The 15,777-nt window shown below is 34.0% G+C and overlaps 1 protein-coding gene and 2 long non-coding RNA genes across 4 annotated transcripts; 1 reads left to right on the top strand and 2 right to left on the bottom strand.

Moving 5' to 3' along the window:
* The first annotated feature begins 339 nt into the window (after nucleotides 1–339).
* Nucleotides 340–1,578, top strand: LOC110873529. The gene is made up of 2 exons (XR_004863978.1): nucleotides 340–724; nucleotides 1,257–1,578. It is a non-coding gene; the product is annotated as an uncharacterized LOC110873529 (long non-coding RNA).
* A 607-nt stretch (nucleotides 1,579–2,185) lies between these two features.
* On the bottom strand, nucleotides 2,186–2,599 carry LOC110870432 (copper transport protein ATX1-like; the record flags this gene model as incomplete). Its single annotated transcript, XM_022119614.1, has 2 exons — nucleotides 2,186–2,236; nucleotides 2,295–2,599. A coding segment is annotated over one exon (234 nt), but the record flags the coding sequence as incomplete, so codon positions are not given.
* Nucleotides 2,600–4,850: 2,251 nt separating this feature from the next.
* Nucleotides 4,851–7,054, bottom strand: LOC110873530. 2 transcript variants are annotated; one of them, XR_002555229.2, is made up of 3 exons: nucleotides 6,423–7,054; nucleotides 5,846–5,925; nucleotides 4,851–5,768 (listed from the first exon to the last, which is right to left on the bottom strand). It is a non-coding gene; the product is annotated as an uncharacterized LOC110873530 (long non-coding RNA). The 2 variants fall into 2 exon arrangements; XR_004863977.1 differs by having other exon boundaries at nucleotides 4,851–5,925; nucleotides 6,423–7,051.
* Nucleotides 7,055–15,777: the final 8,723 nt, after the last annotated feature.

A 15,777-nucleotide genomic window follows, 5' to 3' on the forward strand; every position in this document is an offset into this window, starting at 1 on the left:
TCATTTAGTTTTAAGTAGGGGTGTATACGATCCGAGTGGCTCGAGATCGGCTCAAGGAAAAGCTCGAAACGAGCCGAGTCTTATCGAGTCCGAGCCGAGCTTAATGTATATAAAATATAACAATTATTTGTAATTTGAACGAGCCTTAAGGTTTCAAAGAGAAAAGCAGTAAATAAAAATTCAAACTAAAGGGTAATTGAATTTTCTCTACTTGGGATTGCTGGTTCTGAATGGCCGAGAAAAATGGTACGGTTCCTCCCTAATTTTTTCCCCTAAAGTTTTCTGCTTGCAACAAAAATTTCTAAAATTCCCTCCCTGAAATTCGCCCCATACTAAAATTTATCCAGCAAACATCAAATTCATAATCGTATCGACCCCCACCGTGAAAAAATAAAATAACCATTTAAATAAAGAAAAAAAACAATAGTTAACACCATAAAGTCTTCAGAAATCTTTCCCCCCAAAATTTTCAGCAAAATTCTTCTCCCTCTCAAAGTTTCTCCTCGATCCCTTGAACCCAAACCAATCGACGGCAGCCCTCACGTCGAAAACCCTAATTACTAACCGGCTGCAACCCTCGCCTCACCTAAGCGGCGGCTACAAACCCTAATTACCTAACCGGCGACTACAAACCCTAATCGGAGCTTGAACTGATCGACAAATAGAGGTGATATTGTAGTTGTTCTACCTTTAGGCGATTGTTCACTCACCACCGAGTGTGAAGGTTAGGTTCCTTTGAACTTCATCTCAACCTAGGTAACTCCTTTTGATTAGTTTTGTCTATAGTTGTTTGATTGATGAGGTTTGTTCATGCCTTTTCTTTACATTTTCAGTAAGATTATTTGTTTATTTCAACAGATTTTGGGAATTTTGGGGCTTACAACCTTTAAATTGTTCACATCTTCGTTATTGTGTTCTAGGGCTTACAAGCATGTAACTCTGGATTTTATGTTTGAATTGTCGATAACCGTTATTATTACAATTTCAAAGTTCAGGAAGGGTCGGTTGCCTGATTAGGGTTCCGACAACTCCGTCTTGATCTATCCCCAGGTATCTCAACTTCTGTTTGATTAATGAGGGTTTCATTTTAATCGCTAATCTTCAATGTTTTTTTTTTTTTTTGTCATGGTGTCGTTGTTGCATCATTATTTTTGTCTATTTGTTATTGAAATTTATTTTGATAAGCAATAGTTAAATGTGGATATCGAGTGTAAGGCGGTGGTTTTGACAGTGGGCCTTTTGTGATTTTTGTGCAGGTGGTGTTAAGATTGAAATTCCTATTGTGATTTTGGTGAAGGTGGTGTTGAGATGGGGATGATGTATAGAGTATCTTCAAGCTGTTCGTATTTTGCATTTTGATCATGGAGCTGTTTTTCTTTTACGAAGGTTTTTTTTTTTTGTTAGATTGACATTTTATTTTGCAGATTTTGAATTTTGTGCAGTCGCATTTTGTCTTTCTTTTGCTGAGTAAGGATTCATTTGATCTTTGGAAGAGCTTTGCAACAATTTAGGAAATTAATTAATCGGATAGTTTTTTTTGGTTATATCGTGATATTATTAATTGAATTCGGAACGAAATACTTTACTTTGTTTCTCCATTTCATCAAAATAATGAATTATTCTGAATGTCGTACTTTACTTTCCATCAGAACGACATGATAGAGATGGTGATCTTAGGCGATGAAACCTGGCACAATAGGGTCATGGGCCTCGCAGGTAAGTTGAATTGTCTGCAACATGATTTTGCCAAAAGACGGTGGATCCTATGTTTAAAAAAGGTGGTTTTAAGTGTAAAATAACCAAATAAAAAACTGCTGTACAAAACTGAAAAGAATGTGGAGCTAGATACATAGTTTAACTATCATGGGATTATTAGTGGATTAAATATATAAAGATGTGGTATAATTTATTGATAGAAAATTCTTGGAAATTATGAGATTTCAAGCTAATACGAGAAACCCCAATAAATAGTATGATCTGCATATTAGATTGTTTGTATTTAACTATGAAAAGTACTAGATCTGGCACACGGGTCGGGTCGGGTTATGGGTCGAAACAGGTTCGGGTCAAAAAGGGTCAATTAAATAAAGGGTTGTTTTGGTTCGGGTCAAAACGGGTTCGGGTTGGAACGGGTTCGGGTCAGAACGGGTTTCGGGTCGGGTCGGTTAAAAAAATGTTTTTTTTCTCACAACACAACAATTATGTTTTGCATTTATTCAAGTGCAAAATACCAAATGTTAGTAACAAGCAATGTGCTGACTGAGATACGAAAAAATACAAAATAATTTACACATGTTACAGTCATCTGATAGTTCTAGATTTACAATTACAATACCAAGTTCAAAAACCATTTAAAACACATATATTAAGCAGTAGCCGATGCACCTTCAGCTGGCCAGAACTCCGTTTTCTTCCCGGTTTTGGAAACCGTCTGCAGAACCGCATCTGGCTGTACATTACCCTTCACAGTCACCTTTTGTTGTTCCAGATCAATGTCAAAAGTTTCCACCCCTTCCATTTTGCCAAGAACCCTCTTCACAGCCCCAACACAGCCGCCAACATGACATACCAACCTTAAGAACAAGTAACCTGAACATCTTCATCCAACTAGCTAAAAGATGATTCCTTTTTCATTCCAAGGGGCAATTTTGTCGGGTTAAAATGGGTCTGGGTTAGTAACCTTCGAATAATGTACCTACTTTGTCCAAAAAAACACAGCCTTAATGCATCACCATCTCTGTTAACCTTAAAGCAGGTCTACATGTATTAGTGGTAAGTTTCTGTGAGATAACTAAGTATAAACGTAACTGTTGATAACAGATTATACATATCAGCAAGAAAATCCGATCTTTTCCTCTTCCTGATTCTGAAAATCCAATTCCATTGCGTTTGCAATTTCTAAAATTTGGTCAAATGTTCTGGAAGTCACCCAAAGGGTGTTCTGTAAGAGTAAAATTCCCAAAGCCTTTCAAGTGGGTCACCCAAAGGGTACTATTCGAAACGGTACGGGTTGAAACGGTTCGCGTCGAAACGGTTAGCGTCGAAACGGTTCACGTCGAAACGGTACTGGTCGAAAGGGTACTGGTCGAAAGGGTACTGGTCGAAACGGTACGTCTCGAAACGGTTCGCGTCGAAACGGTTCGATTTGAAACGGTATGGGTCGAAACGGTACAGATCGAAACGGTTCAATTGGAAACGGTTCGCGTCGAAACGGTACGCGTCGAAACGGTTCGTGTCAAAACGGTACGGGTCGAAACGGTACGAAACTTGTCCCGACCCGAAACCTACCCTGTTTTTTTAAGACACTAACCCACATCGCCCCATTTCTTTAATGTTGTCGAGCTACTTTGACCCGAAAATAACCAGATGGAATTTCAAGTGACCCATCGTAACCCATTTAGTTATAATATCTTACCCAAACCAACCCATATAATTTTAAAAGTAACCCAAACTGACCCACTTGGAAGGCTTTGGGTCAAGATTGCCCCCTCTAAAAAGTACCTATGCTTGCTTTTAACGGGTAGTAGAGATATAAACTATTATGAGCTTTGTTACCATTGCTCAGTTTTATATGAGCTTTGTTACCATTGCTCAGTTTATAGATATTAGTTTTCATTTCAATTGCTATAGATTTTGGGATTATGCCAAAGCAGTGTATGCTCATGTTGGCTTGACTTTTCAGGTATTCAAGAATCTAAATGTGAATACGAAGGAAGTCAACCCAAGACAAGGCTAGGATAATAGGAAGCAGAACCCCTGATTTTGTCAACAAAAAAAGGCCGAAGAAGTTAAATCTACAGTGAGACGTGCTGTAAATCAAGTTGAATTACCAGCTGAAGTTGTAGATCCATCTTATTAGGATGGTCTTATATCTAGTTTTAAATTATTCAGTAATGCAACTAATGGGTTCTTTTTATAATCTAGCAGTGCATGGAAGGGTTTAAAAAGAGAACTTATTACATCACTCATGAACTCATCTAGGTACATTTTGAAACCGCTCGTTAACATTTTCTATTCTTGCTTGCGTGGGTCTTTAAAGTTTTATTCCTTTTCACTGATTATCTCTATGTGACGGCTGACGCAACCTGGGGTTTTTATTTTTATTTTATTTTTTATTTTTTATTTTTTTTCAAATATAGAGGTTAGAAAGATAAACCTTCAAAGACAGGTTCGTAAATTCTTCATCTGGTCATTTTCACCAAACTTAAATTGTAGTAGTCAACTGAAAGCAAACATAGTGGGTTTTTCAGACATTGCTTCTCTTGGTTGTGGCCATACCTTTTGCATCGGCTGTTACTACCACTTGAATGTAGTTGTAATATGTATTACTAGGTTATCACCCGGGAGCTTCCCGGGTTGTACTATTTAAATGACGTAAACAACTAATGTAGAAATTTTTTTTTATCATGTACGATGTGTGGGAAAATAATATATTTATCACCCGGGAACTTCGCGGGTAGGACAATTTAAATTACATTAATCATAAGTGTATATATCAAATTAATGCAAATAAAGTGACATATTACATACATTACTAACAAAATGGATTGTATCATTAGGTATAAAATTTTCTTTATAAATTGTGTATAAAAAATCAAGAAATAAAACAAATAATGTTACATTTACAATCTTATTTACCAAAAGTAACATGAGCTCGGTCGGGTACGGTACCGGTAAAATACCGAATTTTACCTTCAAATACTGGTACCATACCGATACCGTACCGTATATTTTGGTATCGGTACCCAGTTTTGAGGAATTTTGGTACGGATGTTTTTGGTACCGGTACCGGTTCAATACGATACCGGTACCATGCTCATCTCTACTGTTATTCAATATCACATCTCTGATGACACAACCAAAGAAGCACTTCTACTTTACAACCATATTCGCCGTAACCCGCTATAGGGACTATTTGTTTTTCTTTTACTGACATAACTGGGCTTTTATTAACACAACAAACTGACCCATAGCAAGAAGCTAAGGGCAGCAACATACAAAGAATACACCAAAAACAAAAAAAAAAACAAAAATAGATCTAAAGCATTACACAAACAGGTGATTACCAAAATTTTTGCTACATGCATTCCATTCCATGTGCCTCCATTTGGTTCTATTTTGAATCCATGAGCACGAAGTTTCCTTAATCTCACCTATCATCTTTTGAGGGGAGGCATAACCCCTCTATATACCTTGTCATTCCGATTGAGCCATAGCCTCCAAAACTTTAATAAAGACACTTATTCCCAAGCTTTTTCCTTCATTTTGCAGGCCTTAATCTCAGCAATAAACCTTAGCAACTCTGAAACTGAAATCAGACCAGAAGGAAGTGGCATCTGTAGCCACGAACCCACCTATTTCCAAACTTCTCAAATCGAAAGCTACCCGTTTAGACAGATAATTTAAACGGGTTGACTCGCTAGCCTGTTTAGACAGATAATTCTGTGTTTGGGGCAGCAAATCGGGAGAAACGATAACGGTTCAAAATGGCTCACTGTTAAGTTTTACCATAAATTACTATTTACTAATTATGTACACTACCCACAACCCATATGCTTATATCTAATTGTCAGAATATGCTTGCTGAAATATAGATAATCACTTCCATAACACAAATCCAGACACCCACTTTCAGTTCATGTGTATATTTTATAACTATACCTCAGATGATGTTCCCATCATAACATTATCTCTGATCGCCGAACTCTCTATCGTTATGAAATAGAGTTGAAGCATCTCCTTCGCTCGCACATTGATGAAATCGCCATCTGCACACCGAACAATCAAATCCGAAAAACTCAAATAAAGGTAAAAGAGAAGTGTCAAAATAGCATTGTAAATAAACCTATCAGAAATGGGCTTGTAAAATTCTTGAATGGGCTTGTAAATAAACCTATCAGATTCGGACATGCTTCTATAGTGAATCTGAAATCAAGTTAAAAACAAATTAGCAAATGTGTTCCACTTAACATAATTAAGTTGAACAAAGTTGAATAACTTATACTTAAATTTAAATTCAAAAAACACATGATTAGCCGAAACATATACACAAACCATATAATAGTTTTAGTTAAATTTTAGGAAATGATTTGATTAAATGTTATGTATGTGATGAATAAAACAGGGGAAACAAAAAAACTTGCAAACATAAACATGCAGATACATCGGGTAGATGTATAAAAGGAAAGTGAGGATTAATCAAACTTAAAACTCTTTTTAAGCCCTAAATTAACAACAATGGCGTAAATATCAGAAAACAGACGAAAGAAAAACCAGTTTTTTTTGTTCTTCACCCCACGAAAAAACTAAAAGACGGTGGGGTGGGTTTCTATCTATGGTTTTGTTCAAGATCTGAGTGTTCAGGATCTAAAAAAAACTAAATGAAATAAATCACAAAGAGGACTATGAAATTGAAGGCTTACGATCTGTTGAACAGTATCTCCAAAGCAAAGAGCAAATCTGGGCAGAGTAAAATCGAACAAAATTAGGGTTTTCAAGTTTAATGAAATTTTATAAAATATGCATGAACCAATGTTGTTACTGAATGATGAACATCAACGATTAAACCCCAGAAAGCCGGTTTCGTGGCCGGAACCCTAACCGCCTTTATCACTGTCGATCTTCAAAGCTTCCACCACCGGAATCTCCACTTATCAAACCATGCAGTCACAAATCAGAACCCAAATCATCACTGTTGAACATATCTGCCTACAAATCTATATGAAATCCAACGGTAGATGGTACTGATGGGGACTGACGTTGCTACACCCTTTACTTGCTCAACATTTGGAATCAAGTGTGAGATGTGAGAGACAAAGGTGGATGATGTTCTTGAGTCACCCGAGAGAGAGAAGGTGAGAGAGACAAAGGGGACTGATGTTGCTACACCCGATTTGCTACCCCAAAATTAGGGTTTACAAATGAAAGAGCGGCATTAAGAGAGAGAAAGAGTGTTGGCTTTTGAATTTTGAATTCTTGGAATACTGAAGGAGTTGTGAAAAAAAAGAAAGAAAGAAATAAGGAGAAGGTGACATGTGGGAAGAAGAAAGGGGGAGGCTTGAGGTGATGACATGTGGCCTACTCAACTTTTGCTTTATTATTAATTAAAAGTTGTATAAATAATGGGCTTGCTTTGGCTCACAAGACGGCTCTAGCTTATTTTTTTGAAACAATACTGATGCTTGTTTATATGGTTGATGATGGCAGGGTAGATGTCATGAGAAGCATTGGAGCTAAGTTTTATGACGATGGAATTCTCATACAAAAGAACGTTTAAACACATCATGTATTATTTTGGAATTCGGAATATGTTACTTGTTACACAATGTTTCGGATCAAAGTTATTTATGAAGTTATAATATCATGATTTCTACCTTTACTATTTTAGGGAACTTTTATTTATTTTATGTTGTATATTGTAAATAACTAGTTGATGCCTCGTCCGCGTTGCGGACCGATGGCCGAATAATTCTCAATCAATCAAAGAAAACACTACTATAATTTTGCTAGGAAAAAAATGTAAAACGATATTTTTCGGATCAGGGCAAAACTGTAATTTTTCAGGACTAATGAGCGACTATTAGGCGGCTCCTTGACACGGGAAAAAACTAAATCGAGTCAACCAATTAAAAAAACTGTTTTCTACTTTTGCTAAAAAAACTATAACGATTGGGAAGACGTAACTTTTAACCGAGGGCGAAATCATAATTTTAATTTGGGGATAAATCGTAAATTAAATAGACCAACGGGGGAGTGCCAGGAAGCTGTCGGCACGACTGTAATTTTACACTGGGGTAAAATTGAAGTTTCACCAGGAAAACAAAGAAAAACGATGGGCAAAATGTAAATTTAAGTTGAGGGAAAAATCGTAACTTGACTGTGAGAAAAAAAACTAATGGCAAAACTGTGAATTTATACGGGGCAAAATCGTAATTTTGAACCAAGGGCAAAATTGGAATTTTTAGCTGGGAGCAAAAGCGTTAATTTATTTTTAAGTGGGAGTAAAAACATAACTTTAAACTGATGGCAAAATCGTAATTATAAGGGAAAAAACAAATGGCAAAACTGTAAATTGAAACAGCGCAAAGTCGTAATTTTTAACCGGGGGCAAAATTGAAATTTTTAGTTGGGAGTGAAAGTATAAATTTGTTTTTAAGCGGGGGTAAGAACATAATTTTAAACTAATGGCAAAATCGTAATTTTAAAGCGGGATAAAATCGTAAATTTGTTGGGCCAATAGAGGAGTGCCAGGCAGCTGCCTTCCACTATTTGTTTGCCGCCCATGTAGGCCAATAAAGGGGCACTACTATTCCCGTGTCAGCGCCGACACTTGGGAATGTAGTAGTTGAGAATAATGTGATTTTTGTGGCAAAATTATGTGCCACCAAAAATAGTAAAGACTTCTAATTAAAACAGTTTTTACTGACACAACATTTGTGCCACTAAAGGTTTATTTTATATTATGGCCGAAAAACGTGCCACTAAAAGGGAAAAACTTTGTGTGGCTGATCAAAAAAGTGACACTAAAAGGCTTTAGCGTCAGCGCTTCTAAAGGCACTTTTAATGTATGCCGCCCATTCTCACAGGAGCCTTTAGTGGCACTTTTTGTTTTTAGTGGCACTTTTTGCGTGTCACTAAATGACTTTTTTTTGTAGTGGAGTAGCAAGTTAACCATGATGAATTCAATGAATATTCCAAAAAGCTACTTTATGCAGAGTAAGTGCATAATAAACAAATGTTTATTCATGACAAAGACTCTCAATAATAGAGATGTCACCACCGAAGGAGAATAAGTTAAGCCAAGCATTCAATACACACAACAAAAACTCCATTACCTTTCATTACAAAATTCTTTGAGTATCCATTTGTAATAGTCAATAACCATACAATCAGCTTGTAAACTTTTTTTTTCCAAAGTGATATAAACTTGAAAATTCTGTAAGTTGTAAATTTCTTGAAAGTTTGATTTCCATTTTCGCATATTATTTTCATACTTGTTGAAATCAAGTGCCAAGTTTAGTCAAAGAGCATCATTATCTAGGATCAGTTAGAAATGTTAGAAGAGATATTTCTGAATTTCAGTTTTTGATTCTCAATCTTTAACTTCTTTGGTTTTATCAATATAAATGATATGCCTCCATCTAAAAATAGATAATAATTGCTCTAGTATAAGACGTATGGTTCTAAAAAATTGTATTCAATCAAATATAATAATTACCGATTAAAATTAGCTTTAACGAATGTTTTAATAAAGGGTAGATTACATTTTGAGTCCCTTTGTTTCAGTGGTTTTAACAATTTCAGTCAAAAATCAAAATATTTAACGCCCTGAGTCCCTACAGCGACTTTTCTTAATCATTTGAGTCCAAATTTCAAAGACCGTCAAACAAGTCTGTTAACTATGAGGGTAATTTGGTCATTTGCACATAAAGTACAAGTCTTATATGCACATGAGTACAAGAAACAAGTCGTTAACGCATAAACTTTTAATATATATATATATATATATTACATATATATAATTAAACACAACCCCACCACCACCACTACCGTCTTACCCCCTCCACCGTCTCACATCCACTACCAGTGCCGCCCCACCGCCAACACCATCCCACTGTCGCCCCATCCGAATAACATAAGGAATTAATTTTAAAATTATTATTATTTAGTTAAAATAAAATTAAATGTGTGTGTCTGTTGGACATAGATCTGTTTACAACTGTAACATACATTCATAAAAGTTACATAAAATCGTAAACAAATCCCTTTTAATAGCAAACATACCTTATATTCACCTCTAGCAGATCTAGTAAAAAGCTCAAATTCAATATCATATTTCAAAATTTTAAAGCATTTAAGTCGTTCCTCTAAGAACAGTCCATACGTACGAACCCAATCCAAACAAGCCCAAGCTCAAAACCCTAGTCGCCACCGAGAAAAATGGCACACCTGAACATTAGGTCAGAGGGTTTCGGACACCACCACAGTCGAATTAGTTCAAGACGATAAAGACGACGGCTCAGACGACAAAGATTTTGGCTTAGATCTAGGGTTTCAGATGTCGACAAGGGTTACATCGGAACACCAACCACCACCTCCTTTTCTGCCGTCGGCAAGTGGATGTGTGATTGGGAATGTTTTAGACGACGAGATGGCGGCTCAAATCTAGTGTTTGGGGGTTGGTCGAGGGGAGGTGGTGGTGACAGAGGTGGTTGTAGCTGTGGTTACTGTGCTTGAGGTTTGTTGTTGTGGTGGTGGTTGGTGACGGAGGTGGTTATGGCTGTGGTGGTGGTTGGTGTCGGTGACAAAGGTGGGTCTAATTTCATCTGGGTTTCAGGTTACTTCAATAGCGGTGGTAAGACGGTGGAGGGTGGTGTGGTGTGGTGGTGGTGTTGATGGTGGTGGGGGGATGCACGAGGTCTAGAGAGAGAAAGAAAGATGAGAGAGAGGTGAAGGGGGTTGAATGTTTAAGGAGAGAGAAAGAGATAAGAGGGAGAGAAAAAAAATCTAATAATAATTTATTTTTTATTTTTTTACTATAAGGGTATTTTGGTCATTTAACAATATTTACTGAAAAAATTTCAAACAGTATTAAAAATTTGGACTCAAATAGTTAAGAAAAGTGGCTGTAGAGGGTGTTAAACATTAGGATTCTTTTAATGGGTTTGGTGAATACTTCCATCAAGTGTTAAATCATGACACGAGTAAAACATTTAAGACATAATATCATTTTGTTCTTGTTATATTTGAGAGATCTATAGTTCTTTGTCATGACATATATGACGTGTTATTTCTTTGTCATGATAGCAACCAAGAAGACTAGCTATTTTTTTTTTCACCTTCATTGTTGAACACTATTTGCTTTATATTAAGGTGATTTTTACTAGCTTGTTTGGTAGTCACATAGATCCTGAATCAAAGATCCAAGACAGTTAGAATAAAGATGTTTCTACTTAATATAACCATTGAAAAAGAAATTTAGCTTATTACTAGTAAGAAAAGTGTATAACCAGTTGTTTATTTAGCCCTCAAACCTCATAGGGGGTCTTGCCCCAGACCCCATCATGGGGCGTTGCTCTATTGTAAACCCCCTAAGGTTTAGGGGCTTTACCCTAAGAACCATTGAGCTTCCATGGCGTTAGAAAATCATAATAGTTTATCGAGCATGTACTACATATCCTCCAACTCAAATCAATGGTTATTATCATTTCTAATTTTGTTTTTAAGCAAATCTCGATTACCCAAAATTGCTTGATAACATTAAAATCATTAACCGTAGAACTTTAAACAAGCTCGTTATGAATGGTAAAAATTAAGTTAAAGATTTCATGTTAACGTATGCTTTTGTGTTGTTACAATATTATTCATGCTTCATTTTTACATGTATTTAAAGGCGTAATCACGTGTTACGACGGAGAGTTCAAACAAAAAGCATAAAATAAATATTAATATCTCTTCTCAGTATAGTATAGCCTACACTAAGTACTAAAAGGGATTTATAGAAAATTCGGAACGTTGAAAAAAAAGTTAATGTCAATACGGTATCAATCGAAACCATAAAAACGATGTTGATATTGGTTTCTATACTATCAACATCAAAACCGATGTTGTTTGGTGGGTATCAGTTAGATTCATCATGGCACCGAAATGGTTGATTTGCCCAATGTAACTTATGGCACCAAAAAAAAAACACTTTATTTCAAATACAAATGAAACTTTGAGAAAGAAAATAAAAAAAAACAACTGTGTATTTATTAAAAATGGGGTCGTGTTTTGTGTCGACTTGTTTAGTGTTTCCTTGTGGAATATGAATGAAACGTTTTAGTAGTTAGTATGTTTGAATTAATTGTTTTTGTTTCTTTTCTCATATTCCTTATAATAAAATTGGGATTATATATTTGGTTCAATATTAGAAAAAATGAAAGAAAATTATTCCGAGAATCAGTTGTAAACTCGTAAAATAAGTATGTTGGAAGTAAAGGGTTTATTAAAGGACTAGTTTATAGACTCATGTATTACATGAGTTGAATAAATAAAATATGTTACGTAAGTTAAAGATGATAAATATCATACAATATTTAAAACCACCCATAATCAAGAAAATGTCAAAGTTTTTTCTTTGAAATTTATAGAAAAATATAATAATTTTGAAAAAATTTACACATATTAAGAGGCCAATATATACCGGATAATTATTGCTAATTATTATTAAATACTAAATTGCGGATTATATAAAATTTAATTAAACACCCATTTGATTATTTATCAATTTAATTTAAATACTCATTTAATTATTTATCTGTTTATAATTTAAATATTTTAATGGAAAAACGAAAACAAAGACAAAATCCATGTAACCTTTAAAAAATAAAGTTTAAGAAATTGACGCAAAGATAAATCGTGATAATGTATAACAATTATATATATTTATATATTATTAGATATACCAATAATTAATAATATTAGAGATTAATCAAATATGTTAATATAGTATTAATTTAATATTAAATTTAATTTAAATACTCATTTGATTATATATATATATATATATTTGTTTAGGGTTATGTTAACGTACAATGGCTCTTATCGTACAATATGTACGCGGTTATCTCAGCCCGCTGATCTGGTGCGAATTCACTTTTGAACATGCGATTTGTGCTGAAAAACCAACATGCGAAATTGCTTTATATACCAACATGGGATTTCATCATATTTACCAACATACGAAATTGCTACAAAAAAACCAACATGCGATTTCCAACATACTTTTTTGTAACATGCGATTTCACAATATCGTACGTATTTACGTTAAGTGATATTGTATTTTACACTGTCACTATATGTTTATAACCTAAATATTTTAATAAAAAATGAAAACAAAGACAAAATTCATATAATCATTAAAAAAATAAAGTTTAGGTGATATTTATATTTATATTTATATTTATATTTATATTTATATTTATATTTATATTTATATTTATATTTATATTTATATTTATATTTATATTTATATTTATATTTATATTTATATTTATATTTATATTTATATTTATATTTATATTTATATATTATTAGATATATTAGATAGGGTAAGGTTATTATAAAAAATGTTAAAAGTGTGAGAAAGGTGAGAACTATTGTGGAGATGACATGTGTCTATCAATCTAAATTACTTCAAAATGGTAAACAAGTAATTTTATCATTAATTCAATTAATTCAGAACTTTCCATAACCGCCACCTTAATTATAGGAACAGGATTTTTTTAAAAGATATCAAAAAAAACACTACGAATAACACTGCAACCACCATTCAACACATATATAACACCATTCAATAATTATATAACACCATTCAATAAGTATATAATACCATTTTAAAGATATCTGTAAAAACACTACGAATAACACTGCTGTAAATCAAGTTAAATATACAGTGAGACGTGCTGTAAGTCAAGTTGAATTACCAGCTGAAGTTGTAGATTCATCTTATTAGGATGGTCTTATATCTAGTTTTAAATTATTTAGTAGTGCAACTAATGGGTTCCTTTTATAATCTAGCATTGCATGGAAGGATTTAAAAAGAGAACTTATTACATCACTCATGAACTCATCCAGGTACATTTTGAAACCGCTCGTTAACATTTTCTATTCTTGCTTGCGTGGGTCGTTAAAGTTTTATTCCTCTTCACTGGTTATCTCTATGTGACAGCTGACGCAACCTGGGGTTTTTATTTTTATTTTATTTTTAATTTTTTTATAAATATAGAGGTTAGAAAGATAAACCTTCAAAGACAGGTTTGTTAATTCTCCATCTGGTCATTTTTACCAAACTTAAATTGCAGTATTCAACTGAAAGCAAACATAGCGGGTTTGTCAGACATTGCTTCTCTTGGTTGTGGCCATACCTTTTGCATCGGCTGTTACTACCACTTGAATTTAGTTGTAATATGTAATATTAATTAAAAGTTGTATAAATAATGGGCTTGCTTTGGCTCACAAGACGGCTCTAGCTTTTTTTTTTGAAACAATACTGATGCTTGTTTATATGGTTGATGATGGCATGGTAGATGTCATGAAAAGCATTGGAGCTATGGTTTATGACGATGTAATTCTCACACAAAAGAACGTTTAGACACATCATGTATTGTTTTGGAATTCGGAATATGTTACTGGTTACACAATGTTTCGGATCAAAGTTATTTACGAAGTTATAATATCATGATTTCTACATTTACCATTTTAGTGAACTTTTATTTATTTTATGTTGTATATTGAAAATAATAATGTGATTTTTGTGGCAAAATTATGTGCCACTAAAAATAGTAAATACATCTAATTAAAAATAGTTTTTACCGACACAACATTTGTGCCACTAAGGTTTCTTTTATATTATGGAAGAAAAAAGTGCCACTAAAAGGGGAAAAACTTTTGAAAAAGTGCCATTAAAAGGCTTTAGCGTCAGCGCTTCTAATGGCATTTTTAATGTGTGCCGCCCATTCTCACAGGAGCCTTTAGTGGCACTTTTTTTGTTTTTTAGTGGCACTTTTTGCTGGTCACTAAATGACAATTTTTTTATAGTGGTAGCAAGTTAACCTTGATGGATTAAATGAATATTCCAAAAAGCTATTTTATGCAGAGTAAGTGCATGAATAAACAAATGTTTATTCACGACAAAGACTCTCAATAATAGAGATGTCACCACCGAAGGAGAATAAGTTAAGCCAAGCATTCAATACATACAACAAAAACTCCATTACCTTTCATTACAGAATTTGAGTATCCATTTGTAATAGTCAATAACCATACAATCACCTTGTAAACTTTTTTTTTTTCCAAAGTGATATAAACATGAAAATTCTGTAAGTTGTGTTTCTTGAAAGTTTGATTTCCATTTTCGCATATTATTTTCATACTTGTTGAAATCAATTGCCAAGTTTAGTTAAAGAGCATCATTATCTAGGATAAGTTAGAAATGTTAGAAGAGATATTTCTGAATTTCAGTTTTTGATTCTCAATCTTTAACTTCTTTGGTTTTATCAATATAAATATAAATGATATGCCTCCATCTGAAAATAGATAATAATTGCTCTAGTATAAGACGCATGGTTCTAAAAAATTGTATTCAATCAAATATAATAATTACTGTTCAAAATTAGCTTTAACGAATGTTTTAATAAAGGGTAGATTACATTTTGAGTCCCTTTGTTTTAGTGGTTTTAACCATTTGATGAAAAAATCAAAATGTTTAACGCCCTGAGTCCCTACAGCCACTTTTCTTAATCATTTGAGTCCAAATTTCAAAGACCATCAACCAAGTCTGTTAACTATGAGGGTAATTTGGTCATTTGCACATAAAGTACAAGTCTTATATGCACATGAGTACAAGAAACAAATCGTTAATGCATAAACTTTTAATATATATATATATATATATATATATTACACACACACACATATATATGTATATATATATATATATATATATATATTACATATATATATAACTAAACACACACCCACCACCACCGTCTCACCTCCACTACCAGTGTCGCCCCACTACCAACACCATCCCACTGCCGCCCATCCGAACACCAACCACCACCGTCTCACCCCCACTGCCGAGAACCCTCCACCACCACCACCCCTTTAACTTTCTCTCACTAAATGAACAACTGCCAATAGACGGTATAAGAGCTACTTTAAGAAGGCAACTGCTCCAATAGTTTTTCACTATCCAAATCGCGTGTTCTACTATATCCCTGTATATTATAAGTA

Source organism: Helianthus annuus, chromosome 8 (assembly GCF_002127325.2).
Source record: "Helianthus annuus cultivar XRQ/B chromosome 8, HanXRQr2.0-SUNRISE, whole genome shotgun sequence".
NCBI lineage: Eukaryota > Viridiplantae > Streptophyta > Magnoliopsida > Asterales > Asteraceae > Helianthus > Helianthus annuus.